The sequence below is a fragment of the Trachemys scripta genome, chromosome 2 (genome assembly GCF_013100865.1).
Source record: "Trachemys scripta elegans isolate TJP31775 chromosome 2, CAS_Tse_1.0, whole genome shotgun sequence".
NCBI lineage: Eukaryota > Metazoa > Chordata > Testudines > Emydidae > Trachemys > Trachemys scripta.
The window spans coordinates 6990476-7009051 of record NC_048299.1 but is presented as its reverse complement, the minus strand read 5'-3'; the positions used below and the strand labels follow the sequence as shown (position 1 = coordinate 7009051).

General features: G+C 42.9%; 1 protein-coding gene across 6 annotated transcripts in view; it reads right to left on the bottom strand.

Annotated features, from left to right (window-relative positions):
* Positions 1–537: 537 nt before the first annotated feature.
* Positions 538–18576, bottom strand: part of CCDC13 (coiled-coil domain containing 13) — a 33715-nt gene continuing 15676 nt past the window's right edge. For 3 of the 6 annotated variants that reach the window (XM_034759827.1, XM_034759824.1, XM_034759823.1), the window contains 10 exons: positions 18229–18333; positions 16122–16286; positions 13887–14063; positions 11442–11648; positions 10046–10191; positions 8090–8173; positions 7092–7220; positions 4376–4530; positions 1544–1658; positions 538–830 (listed from right to left, as the gene is read on the bottom strand). In XM_034759827.1, coding sequence (XP_034615718.1) covers positions 671–830; positions 1544–1658; positions 4376–4530; positions 7092–7220; positions 8090–8173; positions 10046–10191; positions 11442–11648; positions 13887–14063; positions 16122–16286; positions 18229–18333 — 1443 coding nt within the window. In that variant the 3' untranslated portion in view covers positions 538–670. The remainder of the gene's footprint in view (positions 831–1543; positions 1659–4375; positions 4531–7091; positions 7221–8089; positions 8174–10045; positions 10192–11441; positions 11649–13886; positions 14064–16121; positions 16287–18228; positions 18334–18576) is intronic. The other 3 variants (XM_034759826.1, XM_034759825.1, XM_034759828.1) reach the window with 3 other exon arrangements.

Sequence of the window (18576 nt, the reverse complement as noted above, 5' to 3'; positions counted from 1 at the left end):
AGTAAGTCTGACTGGTCTTGGAGGTAACCTGCAAGCCCCACCTACCTGCGGAAGCAATCCTGCCACAGTCAACACAAACAGAGCACTCAGAGCCTAGGACAGGCAAAGAGCAAAATTCCATGCCAAGTTCATTGCAGACACTGGCAAGCAGAGCTAACCTACCTGTTCAGCGCATGGGTACCACAGCGATAAGTGCGATTAAAAAAATCCACCTTAGATAAATATCAGTGTGCTGCTTCTGGCCACTTTAATTAATTAAAGAAACTTAGCTTTAGCCCCCCCCTGGTTTCATAAAGCAGAACTTGAGGATGGTGAAAAATGTCCTATATTTACAGATAAAGAGAGTAGCATGCAGATAGAGGGCCTGATTCAACAAATGCCCACTGCAACCCATGGGAGTTTTGCCCATATTAAGACTGCAGCATTGGAGCTCCATAGTGTGCAAACAATTGCATGGACAGTATTAAAAGGTTACGAGAACCCATTTCTTGCTGACTCTTACCGCCAGGAATTTGCTGAAGTATTTCTCACTCTCTCCTGCAAGTGCTAAGGAAAGAAAACAATCTGGGAGAATAGCTACATGATGACACCCCGGCTGCATTTCAAATCACTGGAGCTATTGTTGGATTTCCCCCCTGCTGCACTGTAAAAGTATTTTGAATGTCCTGCTTTAATTCTTCTCTTGCTTCTGCTGCCTCAAAGCCTGTAGGAAGATCTCCTTTACCTGGCCCATTGTCTCTTGGTACAGTTTGAAGTCTTCTTCTTTCATGTTCACAGTGCTCTCCAGGGCGGTCTTCAAGGCTTCGTTCTCATCCAGCTGGATCGTAAGCCTATGTGAATGCAAAGGGGAAATTTTCATTCCCGCTGCGGCAAACGGGAACTGTGCATCAGCCGCAAGGACAGAGACACGTGCTCGCTGGGAATCTTACAACAGGAGTGAGAAATATCAGGCTTTTAAGCATTTGTTTCCCATCCCCTTGATACAAAGGGGGATATTCTGAAGTCAGGATTCTTTACCCTGATAGCGCTGAGAACTATTTTGCCACCGACAAACATCCAACTCCCATTAACATGCATCAGATCAATGGGTAATAAAAGGCTCCTTTCTTCTTAGTGGTTTATGTCTACCTAGCATTCCTGAATCTGGGTTCGTATAATTATTATGAGATTTTAAACCTCCGATGCCAGAAACTGGGAGTGGATGACAGGAGATGGATCACTCGATAATTGCCCTGTTCTGTTATTTCCTCTGAAGCATCTGGCCCGGGCCACTGTCAGAAGACAGGACGCAGGGCGACAGGGACCATTGGTCTGACCCAGCACGGCTGTTCTTATGCTGCTGTCAGAGTCCTGCCAACAAAGACAAAAGCGCGGGGTAACTCAGAGGCGCTCCACTGGAGGAGATTTACACCAACTGAGGATGTGGCCCAGAGAATCATGACCCTAAAAGTGGGGTTGGTTTAATCTACCTGAGGATGGGCTAATTTCAGCCCCATTTCAAAGAAGTTGAAAGCGATACAGAATACGAAAAGAAAAGCCATACCTTGTAGTCAGTTCTTCTATCTGAGATTTTAGTGGCACCTCTGAGAGCTGCGCTGCAGTGAGATCTTTCCTATCGCTCGCAGTCAAGGTGTGTCTGGAGCTATTAGCAGACTGACCTGTAAATGTAATCACAGCATGGAGTTCTGTTACAGGACAAAGGCCATTCTCTGCAGTCAACAGCACATGGCTTTACAGTAGAACTCAAGAGATGGAGGATAAATAATAGGAGGGGTTTGGTCAGTCTGAGCACATGCATTAATTTAATGTAAATACATAGGGTAGATTTCCGTAATCTCCTTTCAGTGAAATTGTAAACAGGATCAGTGGTGAGTTGAGTGAGAGAGGGAAGGAAGAATAAAATTATTCTATATAAAATAATGTGCAAGTGTCCAAACCCCTAGGAGGTGTGAACGGAATGTGATTATTTTTTAAGCTGATCTTGAAATTGTATTTCACTCAGTACTACAGTGACTGGTGCTCTCTAAATATCCGAGAGAAATGAATATCGGTGTGTTATACACAGAGAGCGGCTTCATAAAGCACTCTGGGATCTTCACAATGAAAGAGATTATGGCGTCAGTTCAGGAAAGTACTCAAGCATGTGCTTAAAGTTATATGCTTTCCTGAACTGGGGCCTGTATGAACATGAATGTTCCCAACAATTAAAATAGACAGGAAAACTCATTGCCAAAGCAATTCTGAAAGGTGCTAGGTCTTGATCCTTCCTTTTGCAAGTGCAGCAATTGGTGAGTGGGGAGGGAAGTAAAATACATGAGAAAAATTGGTTACATTGCCTAATGGAGAAGATGCCTTTGTCCTGCTATCTTATCTTAGAGAACTGATCAGCAAACACGACAGTCATTACCTATATCCCCACTGGATTTTACTCAGCAAACTGCTCTCCATTTTTTTTTCTTTGAACAAGGAAAACAAAATAAAAACAGGAGCAATTTTAGAGACAAACAAATGTGCTGGTTTGTATTATACCAACAATGCTCTGCTAGCACTAATACCTAAATTCTCTGCCTGTGAGAGAATAAAAACATTAACATTTACAACTAGATCAGCCCTCCAATTTAGCACTTTGAGAAAGGAAAGGGAACATTAATGAGTACTGTAGTCTCTCCTTTATGCAGTTGGTTTTCCTGAATTATCAGGCAGAAACACCATTAGTAGAAACTAAGTTCTCTGCTAAAGGGGTATTTTTAAGATTTGTCAATTTGCTGCTTGTATAAACTCCAGAGAGTGTTAAATCACTAGAAGGGACTGGGAACAATTAAAAAAACAACAATAACAAAACCAGACTTTGGTGAATAGAGTTGCAATCCATTCAGGTTATGGACTTAAGCCCAGAACCTCAAAGGTATTTTTAAGGTCCCTGTTCCCATTGATTTCAATACCTTTATGTACCAATTCCTGTCATTTAATAGCGATGATACTAGTCTTTATTTAAACAGACTGCTGATTTGGTCCTGAAGTATACAGTAATAATGAGCTAACTTTTAATATACACAGAACCTTTCATCCCACAATGCCTTGCAAACTGATATACATAGGCTGTGCTTCATCCAACTATGAAATGCCGACAGCTCTGGGGTGAAGCACAGAACCGGTAACATAGCACAATAACTGGAAAAAATAGCTTAGGACAGGAAGAGCAGATTCCATCTCTATTTGTGATTGCAGGGGAAATTTAAGTGGGTAGCATATAGTAATACATCTAAGGGCACAAGTGGTCAGGACCTCTGTTTTATATCTCCTCCAAAAGACAGCCCCTTCAGCACCACAATGCACTCTAATAGTTTATGGGGACGTGGACTGAGAGGGAAAAGAGTGACATCCAGTCAATAACCAACACCACTCCCTGCAACAAATAGACATTCCGTTTAGAGCTTTCTCATCTAACTATGGACCTGATCAAGTACACCACACTCAGATCAGATGAACTGCAGAGAAATGGGCTATAGCCGCAGTAGAATCTCTCCCTTCCATGAAAACCAAGCAAACTACTCCAGGCCTAAAGAGCAAAAGGAAGTGTGTGTAGGGAGAGGAGAGAGATGGACAATGTACAGAGAACATAATGAACCAGTTAGGCAAGAAGGAGATGGGTTCCTTACCAAAGAGAAATTCTGATCCCTGGTAACCTCCGCTATATATTTCAAGTATGTACAAAAAGGGAAACTATTGTAAAAGTTTCCATAAGAATATATACAGTTTTATTGTTTTTAGACATTTTATAGGATTACAGTCCATAAGCAATAAACGGATCTAATCAAGGAAATAAAAATTTTACAATCCACGATGAGCTTTTCTTCTTTAACTATGTTAGTGAGGCTTTCATATTTATAGCAGCAGATTATCCTGTTTTAGTGGTAATAAATGACACAGGATCTAATTACTTCAAGACCAGCAATAGTTTTTCATAGACACTGACAGGCCTTAAATTGGGATGTATCATTTAATTCTGTTCTCAGTTTAACCTTCAGCTGAACCTTTCAAGCAAAAGAGCAGCGAGAACACAGTGCTAGAATTGGTGGCAGTGCATAGCAGCTTCAAGTTTCTTCTGTAGGCCCTGATCCTGCCAAGGCTTGCACACTGTGGGCGAAATCCTGGCCCCACTGAAGTCAATGGCAAACTTCCCAAGTGGGGCCAGAATTTCTTCGTTAGTAGTTCCATTGGCTTCGGCAGAACCGAGTGCATGAAGTTAAGCACACGTATAAGTCTGCACAAGCTCGGGGTTCTAGATGTTATTCACATCTCCTGGCTGCCAAATGGGGAAGTTGACTAGGTGACAGACACTCCCTGGCACTCCCTATACCATGCCGCTCCTCACCTGTTTTGTTCCTTGGGAGGGGTTTCTGGCTGTTTGCGTTCTTCCCTGCATCCATTTTCATTTTTTCAAGATGCTGCTCCAAAATGACTGATCGACGTCGCTCTTCTTGAAGCTTCTTCTCAGCTTCCAAAACTTTATCGCTGCTTTCGACCACCCTGATGTTCAAAACAAGTGGGTCGGTTTTTTTATGCTCAGGCTATCAGGACTCTAGTACTGTCCAGTCTTAGTTTCAAATTCTGCCCTTGGATGCACAGCTCACAATAAGATAAATGGATGCACGCGCTAATCTCCCAGGGGCAGATATTCCAGATATTCATCCAAAAGGCATCGGCCACGTTTGCGAGATGGAGTTAGCTAATGAGCATGGGGTTCAGTTATATATTATAAGGAATTGTTTTACTGATGGAAGTTGCCCAAGTCCCTCAGCAATGGACACCACTGTAAGCTTCCCATACAACAAACCAATGATGTCGTAGGTTGTTGATGGGAGACCAATAATTATATCAGTAACAAACTGCTTCTATTTTTAATACACTGGACTAGCATAGAAGCAAAGTAGTAAAAATGGTCTAACAGCATTATCTGATATTTACTTGTTCTGGTCTCCTATGTAAATAGCAAAGATTTCCACAAGCATCTCCTTGAAATGAAGAGAAACTCGTAGACTTTAAGGCCAGATAAGACCATCATGATCATCTAGTCTGACCTCCTGCATGCTGCAGGCCACAGAACCTCGCCCACCTGCTCCTGGATGTTGCCTTTTATTAGCTCAGCCACTAGAAAGTACTTTGAAAAAATGTGCACGGGACTGAAGGCAATGAGATACCATGAGACTTTACACAGCGATGGTATTAAGAATGCAGTTAAATGGGCAGCATGCAGTGCTGAGCTGTTGAAGGTCATTCAGTGGGAACATGTCTTTATTTCATAGGTATCCCATGCAGCATCTTAAACGATTAATCAGAAAATCTCACACAGGACCACAGGAGCTGCCAAACTGCATCAGACCAATGGTGTATCCTACCTAGGGCTGTGGCTGATACCAAATGATTCATGGGAAGTTGTCAAAACTATAATGAACCTCAACTATTGTATAGTGCTATACAAAGGAAGAGCAATATCCTTCTTGACCTCTGGAGATGATCGCTGCTTACTTCTTGAAGCAAGAGATTTGGTTATTTTTATTACTCCCTTAGCTTGCATAGCTAAAAGTGTTATAATAAGCATAAAATTATACTGTTCCTTTAGCAATCCATCCAGAGTAGGAGAGACTCTGACCTCTTGTGGCAGTGAATCTCCAAAGGCTGCCGACATTCTGTATAAAATAGTATATCTTTTTAGTGGTTCTAAATTCACTGCCCTTTCATTTAATCGAGTGTCCCCTAGTTCTCATATTAGACAGAAGGGGTGAAAGTGAGGGACTGGTCCGTTTTTGCAACAGCCTCCACCGATATGAATAACTCAAATCAAGTCCCCCCAGCTGTTCTCCTTTCCAAAATCAGGGTTCAATCCTGCAAATACTTACTATTGAGTGTAGTCTCATTGACTTCAGAAAGTACCATGTTCAGTGATTAAGTGTTTGCACAATGGAGTCCTAAATCCTGGCAATCTGGGCAGTTTCTCATCAAGTCCCACTTATCTAACCACTTCCATTGCTCTTTCTTGATCTTAAACTCAAGAAATGTAGATGAGGCTAAGCAACCTATCCCCCAAGTGTGTGTGTGGGGGGGGGCTAATCATTTTTCTATATATTAATGGTAAAAATATTAATGGAACTATATTATATTATCCAGAGGTCTTGTAAGTGAATTTTGTGAGACTTTTGCAATAAGTCTTGGGAGAGCCCATGATAATGTGTGATGATTGTGGAATTGCAGAGTCACCATTATATGGTAAACATCACCCTTAGCTGTGAATTTCATTGACTCTGGTGGTTTTGGTCATTATTTCATGTTAATTTGAGCCTAATCCTGCAAACACTTACACACTTATCCTGACCTACTCAAGCAGTCCCTTGAAGTCATTGGGATTGCATTTGTGAGTACAATCGCCCGTGCCTGTTTGCAGGCTCGGCCTGTAAAGAAACAGTGAGTGATACCTACCTTTTCAACGTTTGAAATTATACATATAACTGTCTACAGTGGAATGCACAGACCAAAATATAGGCAAGTGGAATAACACACAATATTCAATGTAAAATAAGTAAAGAAAGCAAACAAACTTACTGCATTACAAAGCAGACAAAAATTTTGTGTGTATACTAGAGAGAGTCTAGGGGTTAGAGCATAGGACTGGGAGTCAAAACTTCTGGATTTTATTTGTGTGCAAAAAAAATGCATCTTAAATGTTTCTAAAGAGCAAAGGGTATGTTTACTTCACCCTCTTATAACTCAATCAGATTAACGGGCTTTACTAAAACTTTCAGCAAAAAAAAGCGTCGCCATTACATTGAAGCGATGCATGGGGAATATCAGCTGAAAAGGAGAATTACTGAGAAAGTTATAACATAAGAACATAAGAATTAATTTAGTAATTTATTATATGGTGAGCAAAGCAAAAAGGACCCACTAAAAACAAAATATCACTAAAAACAACTATATCTGATGGCATGCTGGGTTGTGTACTACAGAGCCTTTCAAATGCCTGTAGGTCTAAAGATTTCTTAACCACTAGATATAATAATATCACAAAGGGAAATATCAAAATCAGCTGCTACCTTTTCTGCAGGACAGTGACTAGTTCTGTGAGCCTCTCTCTTTCCACCTCAGCAGCATGGCAAAGAGCCTTGTACTCTGTGATCTGTGTCTGCAACACTTTCAGATCTGGGCTCTCGGTGTCAGCAAGCCTAAGAAACAGCAAAAACTTTAGGGATCGGTTTATTTCCCATGACTGAAAGCAACTGAAGTAAAGACAGGCTTGAAAAATGTACCAAATGCCTACTAGCCTGGGGACTAAGCCTACTAGCCAAAGTACAAAATAGAGGTGCCACCAATCTCTGCGCCCCCCCCCCCCGACTCCAACCACCACCCAGCCTGCACTATGTAAATAAAACAGTTGTGCGACTTCACTTGGAAGGGCCTCCCACCTCTCGCTGGCTAATCTTCTTTCTCCCACTTCAAATCTCTCCTTTAAAACCACAGGTCTCTTGTTAAACCTTCCAGCGCCGATCTACTCACCAACACCTGCTCCCATCCCAGTGCTACAACCCATTGTAGTGAGACTGCCCTTGTATTCGCAAAGCACTGGGCATACCTACGACCATCTATTAAATAACATCATTTCGGTTGGCAATGATTTTCCCCAACAGAAAAGCTTCAAACATTAGTGCAGGGGATTTGCATTCTTTTGCCTGCAATCTGATACAAGAAGCCAGGCAGATTTCCCAGGTACCCCATCGTGCGCTTCCCTTATTTTCTCTCCCATTGACGTACACAGGAATGTCTAGGGCTCATGCCTGTACTGTGAGCACTGGGAGGTGAGATAGAAACTCAGCATTTATTTTCAGAAACTAAGAGAACACAAACAAGAGCCAGCCTGAGTCAAAACACTGTGATGTGATCAACTAGAGAGGAGCTTTTCTGCTACAAAGATCAGGGCCCCTCACTAGGTTTAGGGTCATTAGCTGATGCAGACAAGGCTAAGAGTATGCTGGTCTCTGTCTGGTGGGTGCCAATGGAATTCTCCCCACACCTATACAAAAGACTGTAAACGTACCTCCCAGATGCGACACTGTTACTTGGAGGCGAAGGCTTTGTAGCTGCAGATTCTACAAGTGTGTGCCCCATCTTAGACACGGTGCTATGAGGAAGAAAACAAAAAACTCAACATCAGCGGTGTAATGAAGTTTGAGAACCCCTGCTCTACATAATAAAGTCCTAGATCTGGTACTGTCTGCGGTCCTACAACGTGTGTGTTCATCACTGCCCTCTACTGGACAGGTTTCAGAGTAGCAGCCGTGTTAGTCTGTATCCTGTTCTCTCTACTGGACAGAATGTCAGACCAGCTTATGTGCATGTGATCATGTCTCCCTCTCTTGGGGCTGCTGCCAACAGAAGGGGTAATGCCACATAATGCCACATAATGCACAAATCTCTCATGGGTGACAACTGGTTAATCCATTCCAAGACTAGGTAAGCCTGGTAATGACAACAGTGCTCTAACTGAGCACAAATGAAGTATTTCAGGTTTGGATTCCCCTAGGGTTGTCTGTATCCCCTCTTTATAGCATTTTTCATTTGATCTTTTCTGTAAGTAAAAGAAGATCCACTTTTAATTTTTGTTAAATCAATGGAAAGGATTGTTCATCAAAATATTAATAGTAAGGGAGTGAGCAGTGCCCACTGAGCTAACTACGGCTCTCGCAGGGCTTGGCCTCGTTCCGTGCACACCTGGGTATACAAGTATTTTCTTTACATAACTATGGTAGCCATGCGTGTTAGGCTAAAGTTAATGCATTGCACTTGGGTGCTTTTATAAAGTGCTTAACAAAGTCAAGAAGCTTCCTTAGCCTAATTTTACTGGTGGCCTCCCTCCTGTGAAGACAGAGTTGAAGCAATTTGGATAATATACAGGTTTGCCACCTAAAAGCATGAAAACTTGTTTTGGGGAGTTACAAGTGAGAGAATCAAAATCATAGGGGCCGTACCTCTGGAGACCCTTCCACTCCATAATAAACCCCAGCTCCCAAATCAGGGCTGGACCAACAGTGCGAGGGGAAGTGCTTTAGCTGCAGAAGGACCTCTCTGTCTTTTCTAAGCTACAAGCCAGTACAAAGCAATATGCTCACAACACACACAAAGATTGTGATCCTGCTTCCATTAAAGTCTAGGCAAAAACCTACCATCGACATCAAAGGAAGCAGGAGCAGACCCAAATCTATCCACAACAAAAATTGTTAACAGTTTTATTTAATGACAACCTATTTGCTTCAACTACAACCGGTGCATGAGCAAGGAGATTTTTTGAAAACCCTGGTGGCCTGAGTCTCAGTTGCACAAAGGCCACTTTGTACCACACTAGCAGTGCACAGGAGCCTTTAAGTGGGTGCTAACATAATTTACTAGCATTTGTATTGCACCTTTACATGCTGCCAGAGTGTTGTAAAGCAGCCCAAGTGTAAATGCAAATCAGACCCTGTATTTGTTGCAGAACGACCACGGTAAACAAAAAGACAGCTCCTTAGGTCGGGTTGGTTGGTGGGTACTCAAGAAAAACAGCTTACTGGATGTCTTAAATCTTCCTAATTTCTGTGATGAAATCCTACCCAAAGCAGCTTTGTTGATTTATACAATACACAACTGATTTATAGCTTATGTAAAACAGAGTTTCATATTAATTTTCAAGGCTACCTACAGAAGCCTGCTCATTAGCTGCCCGGTTTCTCTCAGTGACAAAACCAAAGGCACTTAAGCCAACCATGGGAATATTATCTGAGTCAGAGAGAGAATGAGCTGTACTATAAACATGCCAAATGCATAATATCAGTGGATAAGTGGATCTTTCTGTGTCCCAGGACAAATGTCTAAGTGATAACATGATTAAGAGATTTCCTTATAATGCAAATGAGCTGCCACAGTCATCTTGAAGCTGCATTTGTGGTTTGGCCTGGCTGACAGTATTCTTTTTAATAATTCATATCTATTTTAAAGACTTAAATTAAGTTTTTCTTACCGAGCAGACCCGATCCTTCCAACATGGTCGCCTGCCGATGCTGGTGGTTTGATTAGAGTAAAACTCTGCTCTTCTAAGTGCTCTGAAGATGGTGAATCTGCCACATCTGAACTGCCCTCCTCAATGGTTTCTTTCTTCTGATGCTGCTGGAGCAAAATAGAAAGCCCATCATGCTTTGTGCTAATGCAGCAGCCCAGAACTGCACCCAGAGCTGATACGTTGCTTACTGACAGAGCTGTGTGCATCCCAGAGTTTTTGGTTTACAAGGTTTCCTGGGAACCTTTGGTTCCTGTCCATCGGGGGAAGTTTCCACCCCAGGAGTTCCACTTTGAGGTTCAGGTTTGAACAACCCCCGCCTAAAATTTTAAGTGAATCAATTGAAACTCTAGAGTTTCATATCAAATCATAATCTTGGTCCACAAAGTTAACATGTATTCTGCTTCAAGTTCTCTCTCTTGGGTACTTATACGGCTCCTTATCACTGCAGTTTCTGAGCACCTCACACTCTTTAATGTAGTTATCATCCTAACACCTCTGTGAAGTAAGGCAGTGCTATTCTCTCCATTTTACAGATGGGGAATTGCAGCACAAAGAGGCTATGTGACTTGCCCAAGGTCCCTCAGGAAGTATTTGGTGGAGCAGGGAATTGAACCCAGGTCTCTGAAAACCTAGGTTAGTGCCCTAACCAATGGACCATCCTAGTGCATAGGCAAATGTAAGGCATCCCAAATCAGGTGAACACAATAGCCCAGGAAGGCTATGAAATTTTTATTATATTAGTGTGCTGGCAAAATAATCCAGAGATTAGTAGTCACATGAGAGGACTAACTGCTCCTTATCTCACACCAAGGCAGCTTTTTTACTTCCTTTATAACTAGGGTGACCATATGTCCCGATTTTATAGGAACAAAGTCCCGATTTTTGGGTCTTTTTCTTATATAGGCTCCTATTACCCCCCACCCCGTCCTGATTTTTCACATTTGCTGCCCAGTCACCCTATTTACAACTGCAAGTTAACAACTAATATCACTCTATGTTTTGAGTTTTCCGGACTTTGGTTAGTTTGTGCCAAGGTTTTAAGGTATTTACATGTGGCTTTTCTTTACTGTAACTCAGCTTTGACAATCACGTTGCAAAGCGTAGATGGGACTTGCACTCACGCCATCTCCACCGCCCAAAAGCTTTGAGGAAATGTCACCCAGGTGTGGAGGAAACTCAGAGAAAGTCTCCCTGAGAGATTACCCCAGCATTGGTGCAAGCCATTGAAGCAGTTGAGTGCTGGTATTCTGAACTAGCAGAAATCTCAGATTAAGTGGGGAAAGGAGCATTTTCAGAAATGGGAACATAATTCCCTCAGGGAGCTGCTGTTATAGTTAATCTATTTTGCTAGGTTCACCTGAAGTGTGAGCAGTCCCATCTCCTCCTCCAGCTCTTTAATCTTGGCTTCTCCTTCAGCCACCATCTGTTGGAGCTGCCCTATGAGACTGCTCTGTTTCTGAGCTTCGCTGTTCAAATGCTGGCCTAGACTCTGCTGGGACTCCTTGTTCTTCTCATCCTGCAGGCTTAGGTGCTTTAAGATCTCATGCATTTGCTTCTGCTCGTTCTGGTGAAGCAGAAACGACACGGGGTATGTTCTTTTGTGTATATAGTGATCATTAAATATGCATAAAATCATATTTCCCATCTAAATCTATTCCCAAGTGAGATACACATTTCGATATCAGTAGTGCAATATATGGCCAGAATCCAGATTTTGTAGTATTAACATACCATGCCAAACTCATCCCTGGTGTAAGTCCATTAAAGTGAGTAATGTTACTCAAGGGATAAATTTGGTCCACCACGTTCTAAGCTCCTACTCTAATAGTGTCTTGGGACCAGCTTGACTGTCAAGTACTTTCAGCACCTGTCCACTGCAAGGATTTCACAGAGCAACATGCTGCAGAGCGAGATAATTCAGTACTCACAGGCCTCGATCCTGTAAAGCCCGGCACAGGGCATGGCTGTTATGCAAGTGTGAACGGAGCCTACATGCAGGTACAAGTAAGGTTAAGTGTTTGGCAAGGCTGACTCCTTAATGATCATACTACAAAGGGGTGGGGCCTGGGCAAAGAATGTACAGTAACTCCTCACGTAACGTAGTTATGTTCCTGAAAAATGCTACTTTAAGCAAAACAAAGTTAAGCGAATCCGATTTCCCCATAAGAATTAATGTAAATGGGGGGGTTAGGTTCCAGGGAAATTTCTTCATCAGACAGAAGACTCTCTCTCTCTCTCTCTCTCTCTATACATATATATATATATACACACACACACAGAGTATAAGTGTTAAACAAACAATTTACTACTGTACACAGCAATGATGATTGTGAAGCTTGGTTGAGGTGGTGAAGTCAGAGGGTGGGATATTTCTGCTACATGATGAACTAGCACTTGGCTGAGCCCTCAAGGGTTAACACATTGTTGTTAATGTAGCCTCACACTCTACAAGGCAGCATGAATGGAGGGAGAGGAGACAGCAAGGCAGAGAAAGACAGACACACACCCTGTGTGTGAGTGAGAGAGAGAGAGAGAGAGAGAGAGAGAGAGAGACGCGCATTGCCCCTTTAAGTAGGCTGACCCCACTCTAAGTACATTGCCTTTTTAAGTAGATCAGCAAGTTGAGACAGCAGTTGCTGCCAACAAGCTCCCTCCATCCTGAGCCCTGTCGTGTCCCCCCTCCCGCTCTGTGGAGATGGGGTAAAGGATCAGGGTGGAGAGGGACACCCTGACATTAGCACCCCTCTTCCCCGCCTCCTGCATAGCAAGCAGGAGGCTCCTGGGAGCAGCTCCAAGGCAGAGGGCAGGAGCAGCAGATGGCAGTGGGGGGGAGGGACAGCTGAACTGCCTGACAATTGATAGTCTGCTGGGCAGCTGCGGCACAGGGAACTTAGGGGAGCGGGGGGCTGCTGGTCCACCCTGGTTCCAAGTCCCCACCAGCTAGCTGCAACGGGCTGCTCTTCCTGAAAGCAGTGGACAAAGCAGTTGAGCAATGCCAAACAATGTTATAAGGGAGCATTGCGCAACTTTAAACGAGCACGTTCTCTAATTGATCAGCAATGTAACAACAAAACAACGTTAATCGGGACGACGTAAAGTGAGGAGTTACTGTATTATTGTTATCCCCATTTTGCAGGTTGGAAAACTGACACACAGGACTGGGACTTCCTAGATTCCATTCCCACTGTGTGACCCTGGACAAAAACTTTCAGTGTCCTCTGATTCTGACTACCAGCCTCGGCCTTTCTTTCAGAGGTACTGAGCACTTACAACTCCAGCTGAAGTCAGCGGGAGCTGCAGGTGCCTCAGCACCTCTGTGAATCAGGCTTTGTGTGTCTCCAGTTAGGCAACAAAGAACTGAAGCACCCAAAATTAGTAAGCAAACGTTGACCAAATGCCCAGGATCACACAGTGAGTCAACAGCAGAGCTGGGAATAGAATCGAAAGAGTCTTGATTCCCAGTTCCCTTTTCTACCTACCAGACAACCTTGTCTCCACCTTTTATGACAACTCTGCTGGACATTTCTTATGAGACATGCCGCCAATAGCCACCTCCAAATGCGTCACCCTTCCCTTTGTGCCAATTTTAAATCTTTACCTGTGTCTGAAGCTGATTCAATATAAAATGCAGAAGTTTTGGATCATTCTTAAACCTAGGATTGACCCATGAATTTTACAGGCCTCTAACTATCCTAAGTGTATGTTTTGGTCACTATGTTGTAATATGCCTTCGCTATCGCTAATTATAGCCAGAGCACTAATCCTGTAATGCCTGGGCGGGATTGCAATAGTCAGACTGTACCAGTAAGGCATCTATGAGCTCATCATCGTGCTTTCCTTTCTCCAGCAGCGTTAAGATTTGTCCTTTCAGAGCTTTCACCTCATTGGACAGCACTTTGTTCCTGGCTTTTGATGCATCCAGTTTTTTTTTCACATCCTCATGATCTTTCTGGAGAGTGTTATGTTCCCCACTGAGTTTCTGCAATTATGTAAACCAACAATGTGAAATGACAGAAGAGATCAATCATATCATAGTCTACATGCATCTTCTCACTGAAGAGAGCACAGGGAAGCAGACACGGTCCTTTAGAATCCAGAGCTGTGCACTGGCTTGGCAGTCAAAAAGTGACTCACCTCTGTGTAAACAGAAATATAGCTATATTGTTATTGCATGTTTCACTCATCACTCAGTGTGCAGGAATCTGGTTGGATTTAAGCAGATTCAGTTTTTGCAATGAAGCAAATTATAATGTTGTACCAAAACCTGAAGCATTGTGTTCCTGATCTGCCATTTGCCCTGTAATTGAAGTGACTACACTGTTGATTAACATCCTCCTCTGAAGAATAAAGAGCATCACAATATAAATACATAAAATTATAGATTACAAACATACTGGCGACACTGGGCCAGATTCCAATCTCAGTAAGACCATTGGAAATCTGGAGGAACCCCAGACTGGTAAACTGGGCGCAAGCAAACACTATGTGTTTTAATAGAGCTAAATGTAAAAGTATACCTCTGGGAACAAAGGAAGTAGGCCATGCTTACAGGATGGGGGATCTATTCTGGGAAGCAGTGACTCTGAAAAACATAGGGGTCATGGTGGATAATCAGCTGAACATGAGCTCCCAGTGTGACGTTGTGGCCAAAAGAGCTAATGCCATCCGGGGATGCATAAACAGGGGAATCTCAAGTAGGAGTAGAGAGGTTATTTTACCTCTGTATTTGGCACTGGTGCAACCGCTGCTGAAATACCACGTCCAGGTCTGGTGGCCACAATTCAAGAAGGTATGGACGCTCCCTGACTTATGCAATTGTTCCATTCTGGAACGCCTTGCGTAACTCGAATTTTGTGTAAGTCGGAAACGTATAGCCGACCATTACGCAAAACAAAACTAAAACCAAAAAAATCTCCTATTTCTAGCTTACGGAGGTTTTTCTGTAAGTGCGGATTTGCGTAAATCGGGTATATGTAACCCGGGGAGTGTCTGTAGTTGATAAATTGGAGAGGATTCAGATAAGAGCCATGAGAATGATTAAAGGATTAGAAAACCTGCCTTATAGTGACAGACTCAAGGAGCTCAAGCTAGTTAGCTTAACAAAGAGAAGGTTAAAGGTTGACTTAATGACAGTCTATAAGTACCTACACAGGGAACAAATATTTAATAATGGGCTCTTCCATCTTGGAGAAAAAGGTGTAACATGATCCAAATGGTTGGAAGTTGAAGCTCGACAAATTCAGACTGGAAATAAGGTGTAAATTTTTAATGGTGAGGGTAATTAACCATTGGAACAATTTACCAAGGGCCGTGGTGGATTCTCCATCACTAACAATTTTTACAATTTTGGATAGGATGCCTTTCTTTAAGATTTGATCTAGGAATTATTTTGGGGAAGTTCTCTGGACTGTGTTATGCAGGAGGTCAGACTAGATGACCACAATGGTCCCTTCTGCCTTTAGAACTATGAAGTTCCACTCTGAGCAACTATTGTGACTGGTGCCTGAGACGGGAAGACAACAATGGAGTTACTCCAGATTTACACTGGTGTAAGAGCAGAATCTGGCCCATGGGGTATGTAATTGTGGATTGCCGATTTTATCCTCATTGTCAAGGATGAGAGGCATATGTACACCTAGGTGCTAAGTTATGCCAGCTTCAAGGCTGAACTGTGGTGGGGATGGGGAAGGAGGTTCTCAGCCTCAGTGCTGGTAGCTGGAGGCCTTCTAACAACTGGTGGTGGGGAGAGTCTATAGAGAAGTGCACTTGCTGAACCTCTGTACTGTATGGAGCCCATGGGTGTCTGCACATCTTGCTGCCATGGCCCTATGCATCCCCCACACCCGTTGGGGCCACCAGAGAATCCAACAGTGCTAGCCACTTCTCCAACTCCTGGGCACTGAGAGCCTACTTATATTGAGCCCCAGGTGGGTGCGACAGTGCCCTATCCCTTCTCTAGAGCACCCACACAAAGGGAGGCAGAATTCTTACATATCATGTATTATATGCAAATCTATCGCAGCTCCCCATGCCTTACCTCCAAGGCTTCTTTCTTTTCTTTTTCCAAGCTGCGAATCCGTAACAGGTTTTTCTCTTGGGCTGACAACTTCCGTGGATCTGTAAGGGCCAGCATTTCCTCATCAACATTACTCACTGATGCTCTGCTCTTGCTCTGACCCAACTGATTCTCCAGCTCTCGAAGCTAGGGGAGAATGTGAAAGTACACTCAGGACCTAATTTTGGCCTTGGCTGTGCATGCATTGCTTCTGTTGAAGTCAAAGACAGTCTCACATCCAACGGTCGGATCTGGTCCAGAGTGGAGAGTCATGTCATATAGTTATTGACATTATAATTCGCAGTTAACTGGCACAGCAGCAGGGCCCGCTCTTTCAAATTCCCATTCATAGATGTCTACATCAGACACAGGAAGGTATGTCTGCAGGAGGGAAGCCCCATTTTGCCCACAGAAAAGCTGGAGTTTACCGTTTTAGTCAATGAAAGTGAAAAAAGTCCCTGTTCAGCTACATGCACCTAACTGCAGTGGAGTGACAACACACAAGAAAACAACCAGAGAGAAGCCTTATGTCCTGTGTCAGCAGCTTGTCTCCATTTCCCAAGCGGCAGTAAGGTGGATGAAGCCCCTCAGAAGTAATGGAGAGTTAAAGTCACTAGAAGGTTCATTGCTAAGCAGGTTGGACCAGGATTCCTCATTGTAAGTGCAGGATTCCCAACACCAATGGAGCTGAAGTTTGAAACAGTTTAATTAATGTAACACAATTTCCTAGGGTGGATGTGTTTAAAAAAAGACAACCAAAAACTCAAACCCCAGATTTCAATATATTGTAGAGTTGTTTATTTTAATGCCCGTTTATCTGAGCACTAAATGACTAGACATTTATTTGCATTAAATAATTTCTGTATACTTGGCCACATGCTGCAAGCAAGTGATGCTCCTGCAACTGGCTACAAATTAAGAATTAAATAAATTAGGGACTAGCAATCTTTCTTCTTCATTCACTCCCTTACTCAGTCACAACAAAATGTCCCATGGTTATGGACAGTGCCCCAGCACCTGACTTACACAGCACTAGATGCTGCAAGACTTTAAAAGGCAGAAATCAAACTTTAAAAAAATGTAGACTCACAGAATATCAGGGTTGGAAGGGACCTCAGGAGGTCATCTAGTCCAACCCCCCTGCTCAAAGCAGGACCAATCCCCAGACAGATTTTTGCCCCAGATCCCTAAATGGGCCCCTCAAGGACTGAACTCACAACCCTGGGTTTAGCAAGCCAATGCTCAAACGACACGTATTTTCTAAACAAACCAACCTTCTCCAATCCCCCCAAATACATGTCAAGTTTTCACATAGCTTTGCTTTAAGGCGTGAGTTTACCAATATGATCATAGCATCATGCCATGCTTGTAACACTATCATGAAAACTTACCAGCAAAATACAAAATTTAGAATCACAAAATGTAAGGTAGGACGGACTTCGAGAGGTCATCAAGTCCAGCCGTCTGCACTGAGGCAGGACCTAACCTGTTAACACCTCCGATGATGTGGAGAACAACTGATCGCCATCCTCTTTATAACAGCCTTTAACGTGGCTGAAGACTATTATCAGGTCCTCCTTCAGTCTTCTTTTCTCAAAACTTAACATGCCCAGTTTTTTTTAGCCTCTCCTCATAGGTCAAGTTTTCTAAACCTTTGATCATTTTTGTTGCTCTCCTCTGGACTCTCTCCAATTTGTCCAAATCTTCCCTAAATGTGGCAACTAGAACTGGACACAGTACTCCAGCTGAGGCCTCACCAGGTCTGAGTGGACCAGAACAATTACCTCCAGAATGATATTAGCCTTTTTTTTGTGACCGCACTATTTGCCTAGCATTGATTGTGACTTATTGATAACAAGACAGCTAGTGATATTTTACTTGCTCATCAGAAGGAAAAAAAATACTCACCACAGGTGAATGAACAGGTGGGATTTTGCAGGACTGCACTATACAATACGTCCATGTTCAAAATGTCATAATTTCAACAAACATGGAGGCCCAGTATGTGTTTGCAAGTTGGCACTCAGTTCTAAACACCAAAAAGATAACTACATATAGATCAAGAAAAAGACCCAGAGTAGTAACTTACCTTGCCTTGCAGAACAAGGATTTGCTGGGCCCGTCCACGCCAACTGCCAGAGATGGTCAAAAGATTTTGAATATTTACATCTTCACCAACTTCACTTGCTAAAAGCTGTGAATGAGCCATGAATATTAACAATGAGAGAGAGAGAGAGAGAGAGAGAGAGAGTGTGTGTAAATGTGGCCCTTCTCCCAGCAAACACAAATACACATACTTATTGTATCCCTTTGGTGCCTGTAACTGATATTCAGCTCTGTCAGATCAATACTACAACAGAGAATTGTTTGTGACCAGATTTTGGCTAATATTAATGGCATCACTGGGAACCAAAGTACCAACAAATTCTTGCTGAAA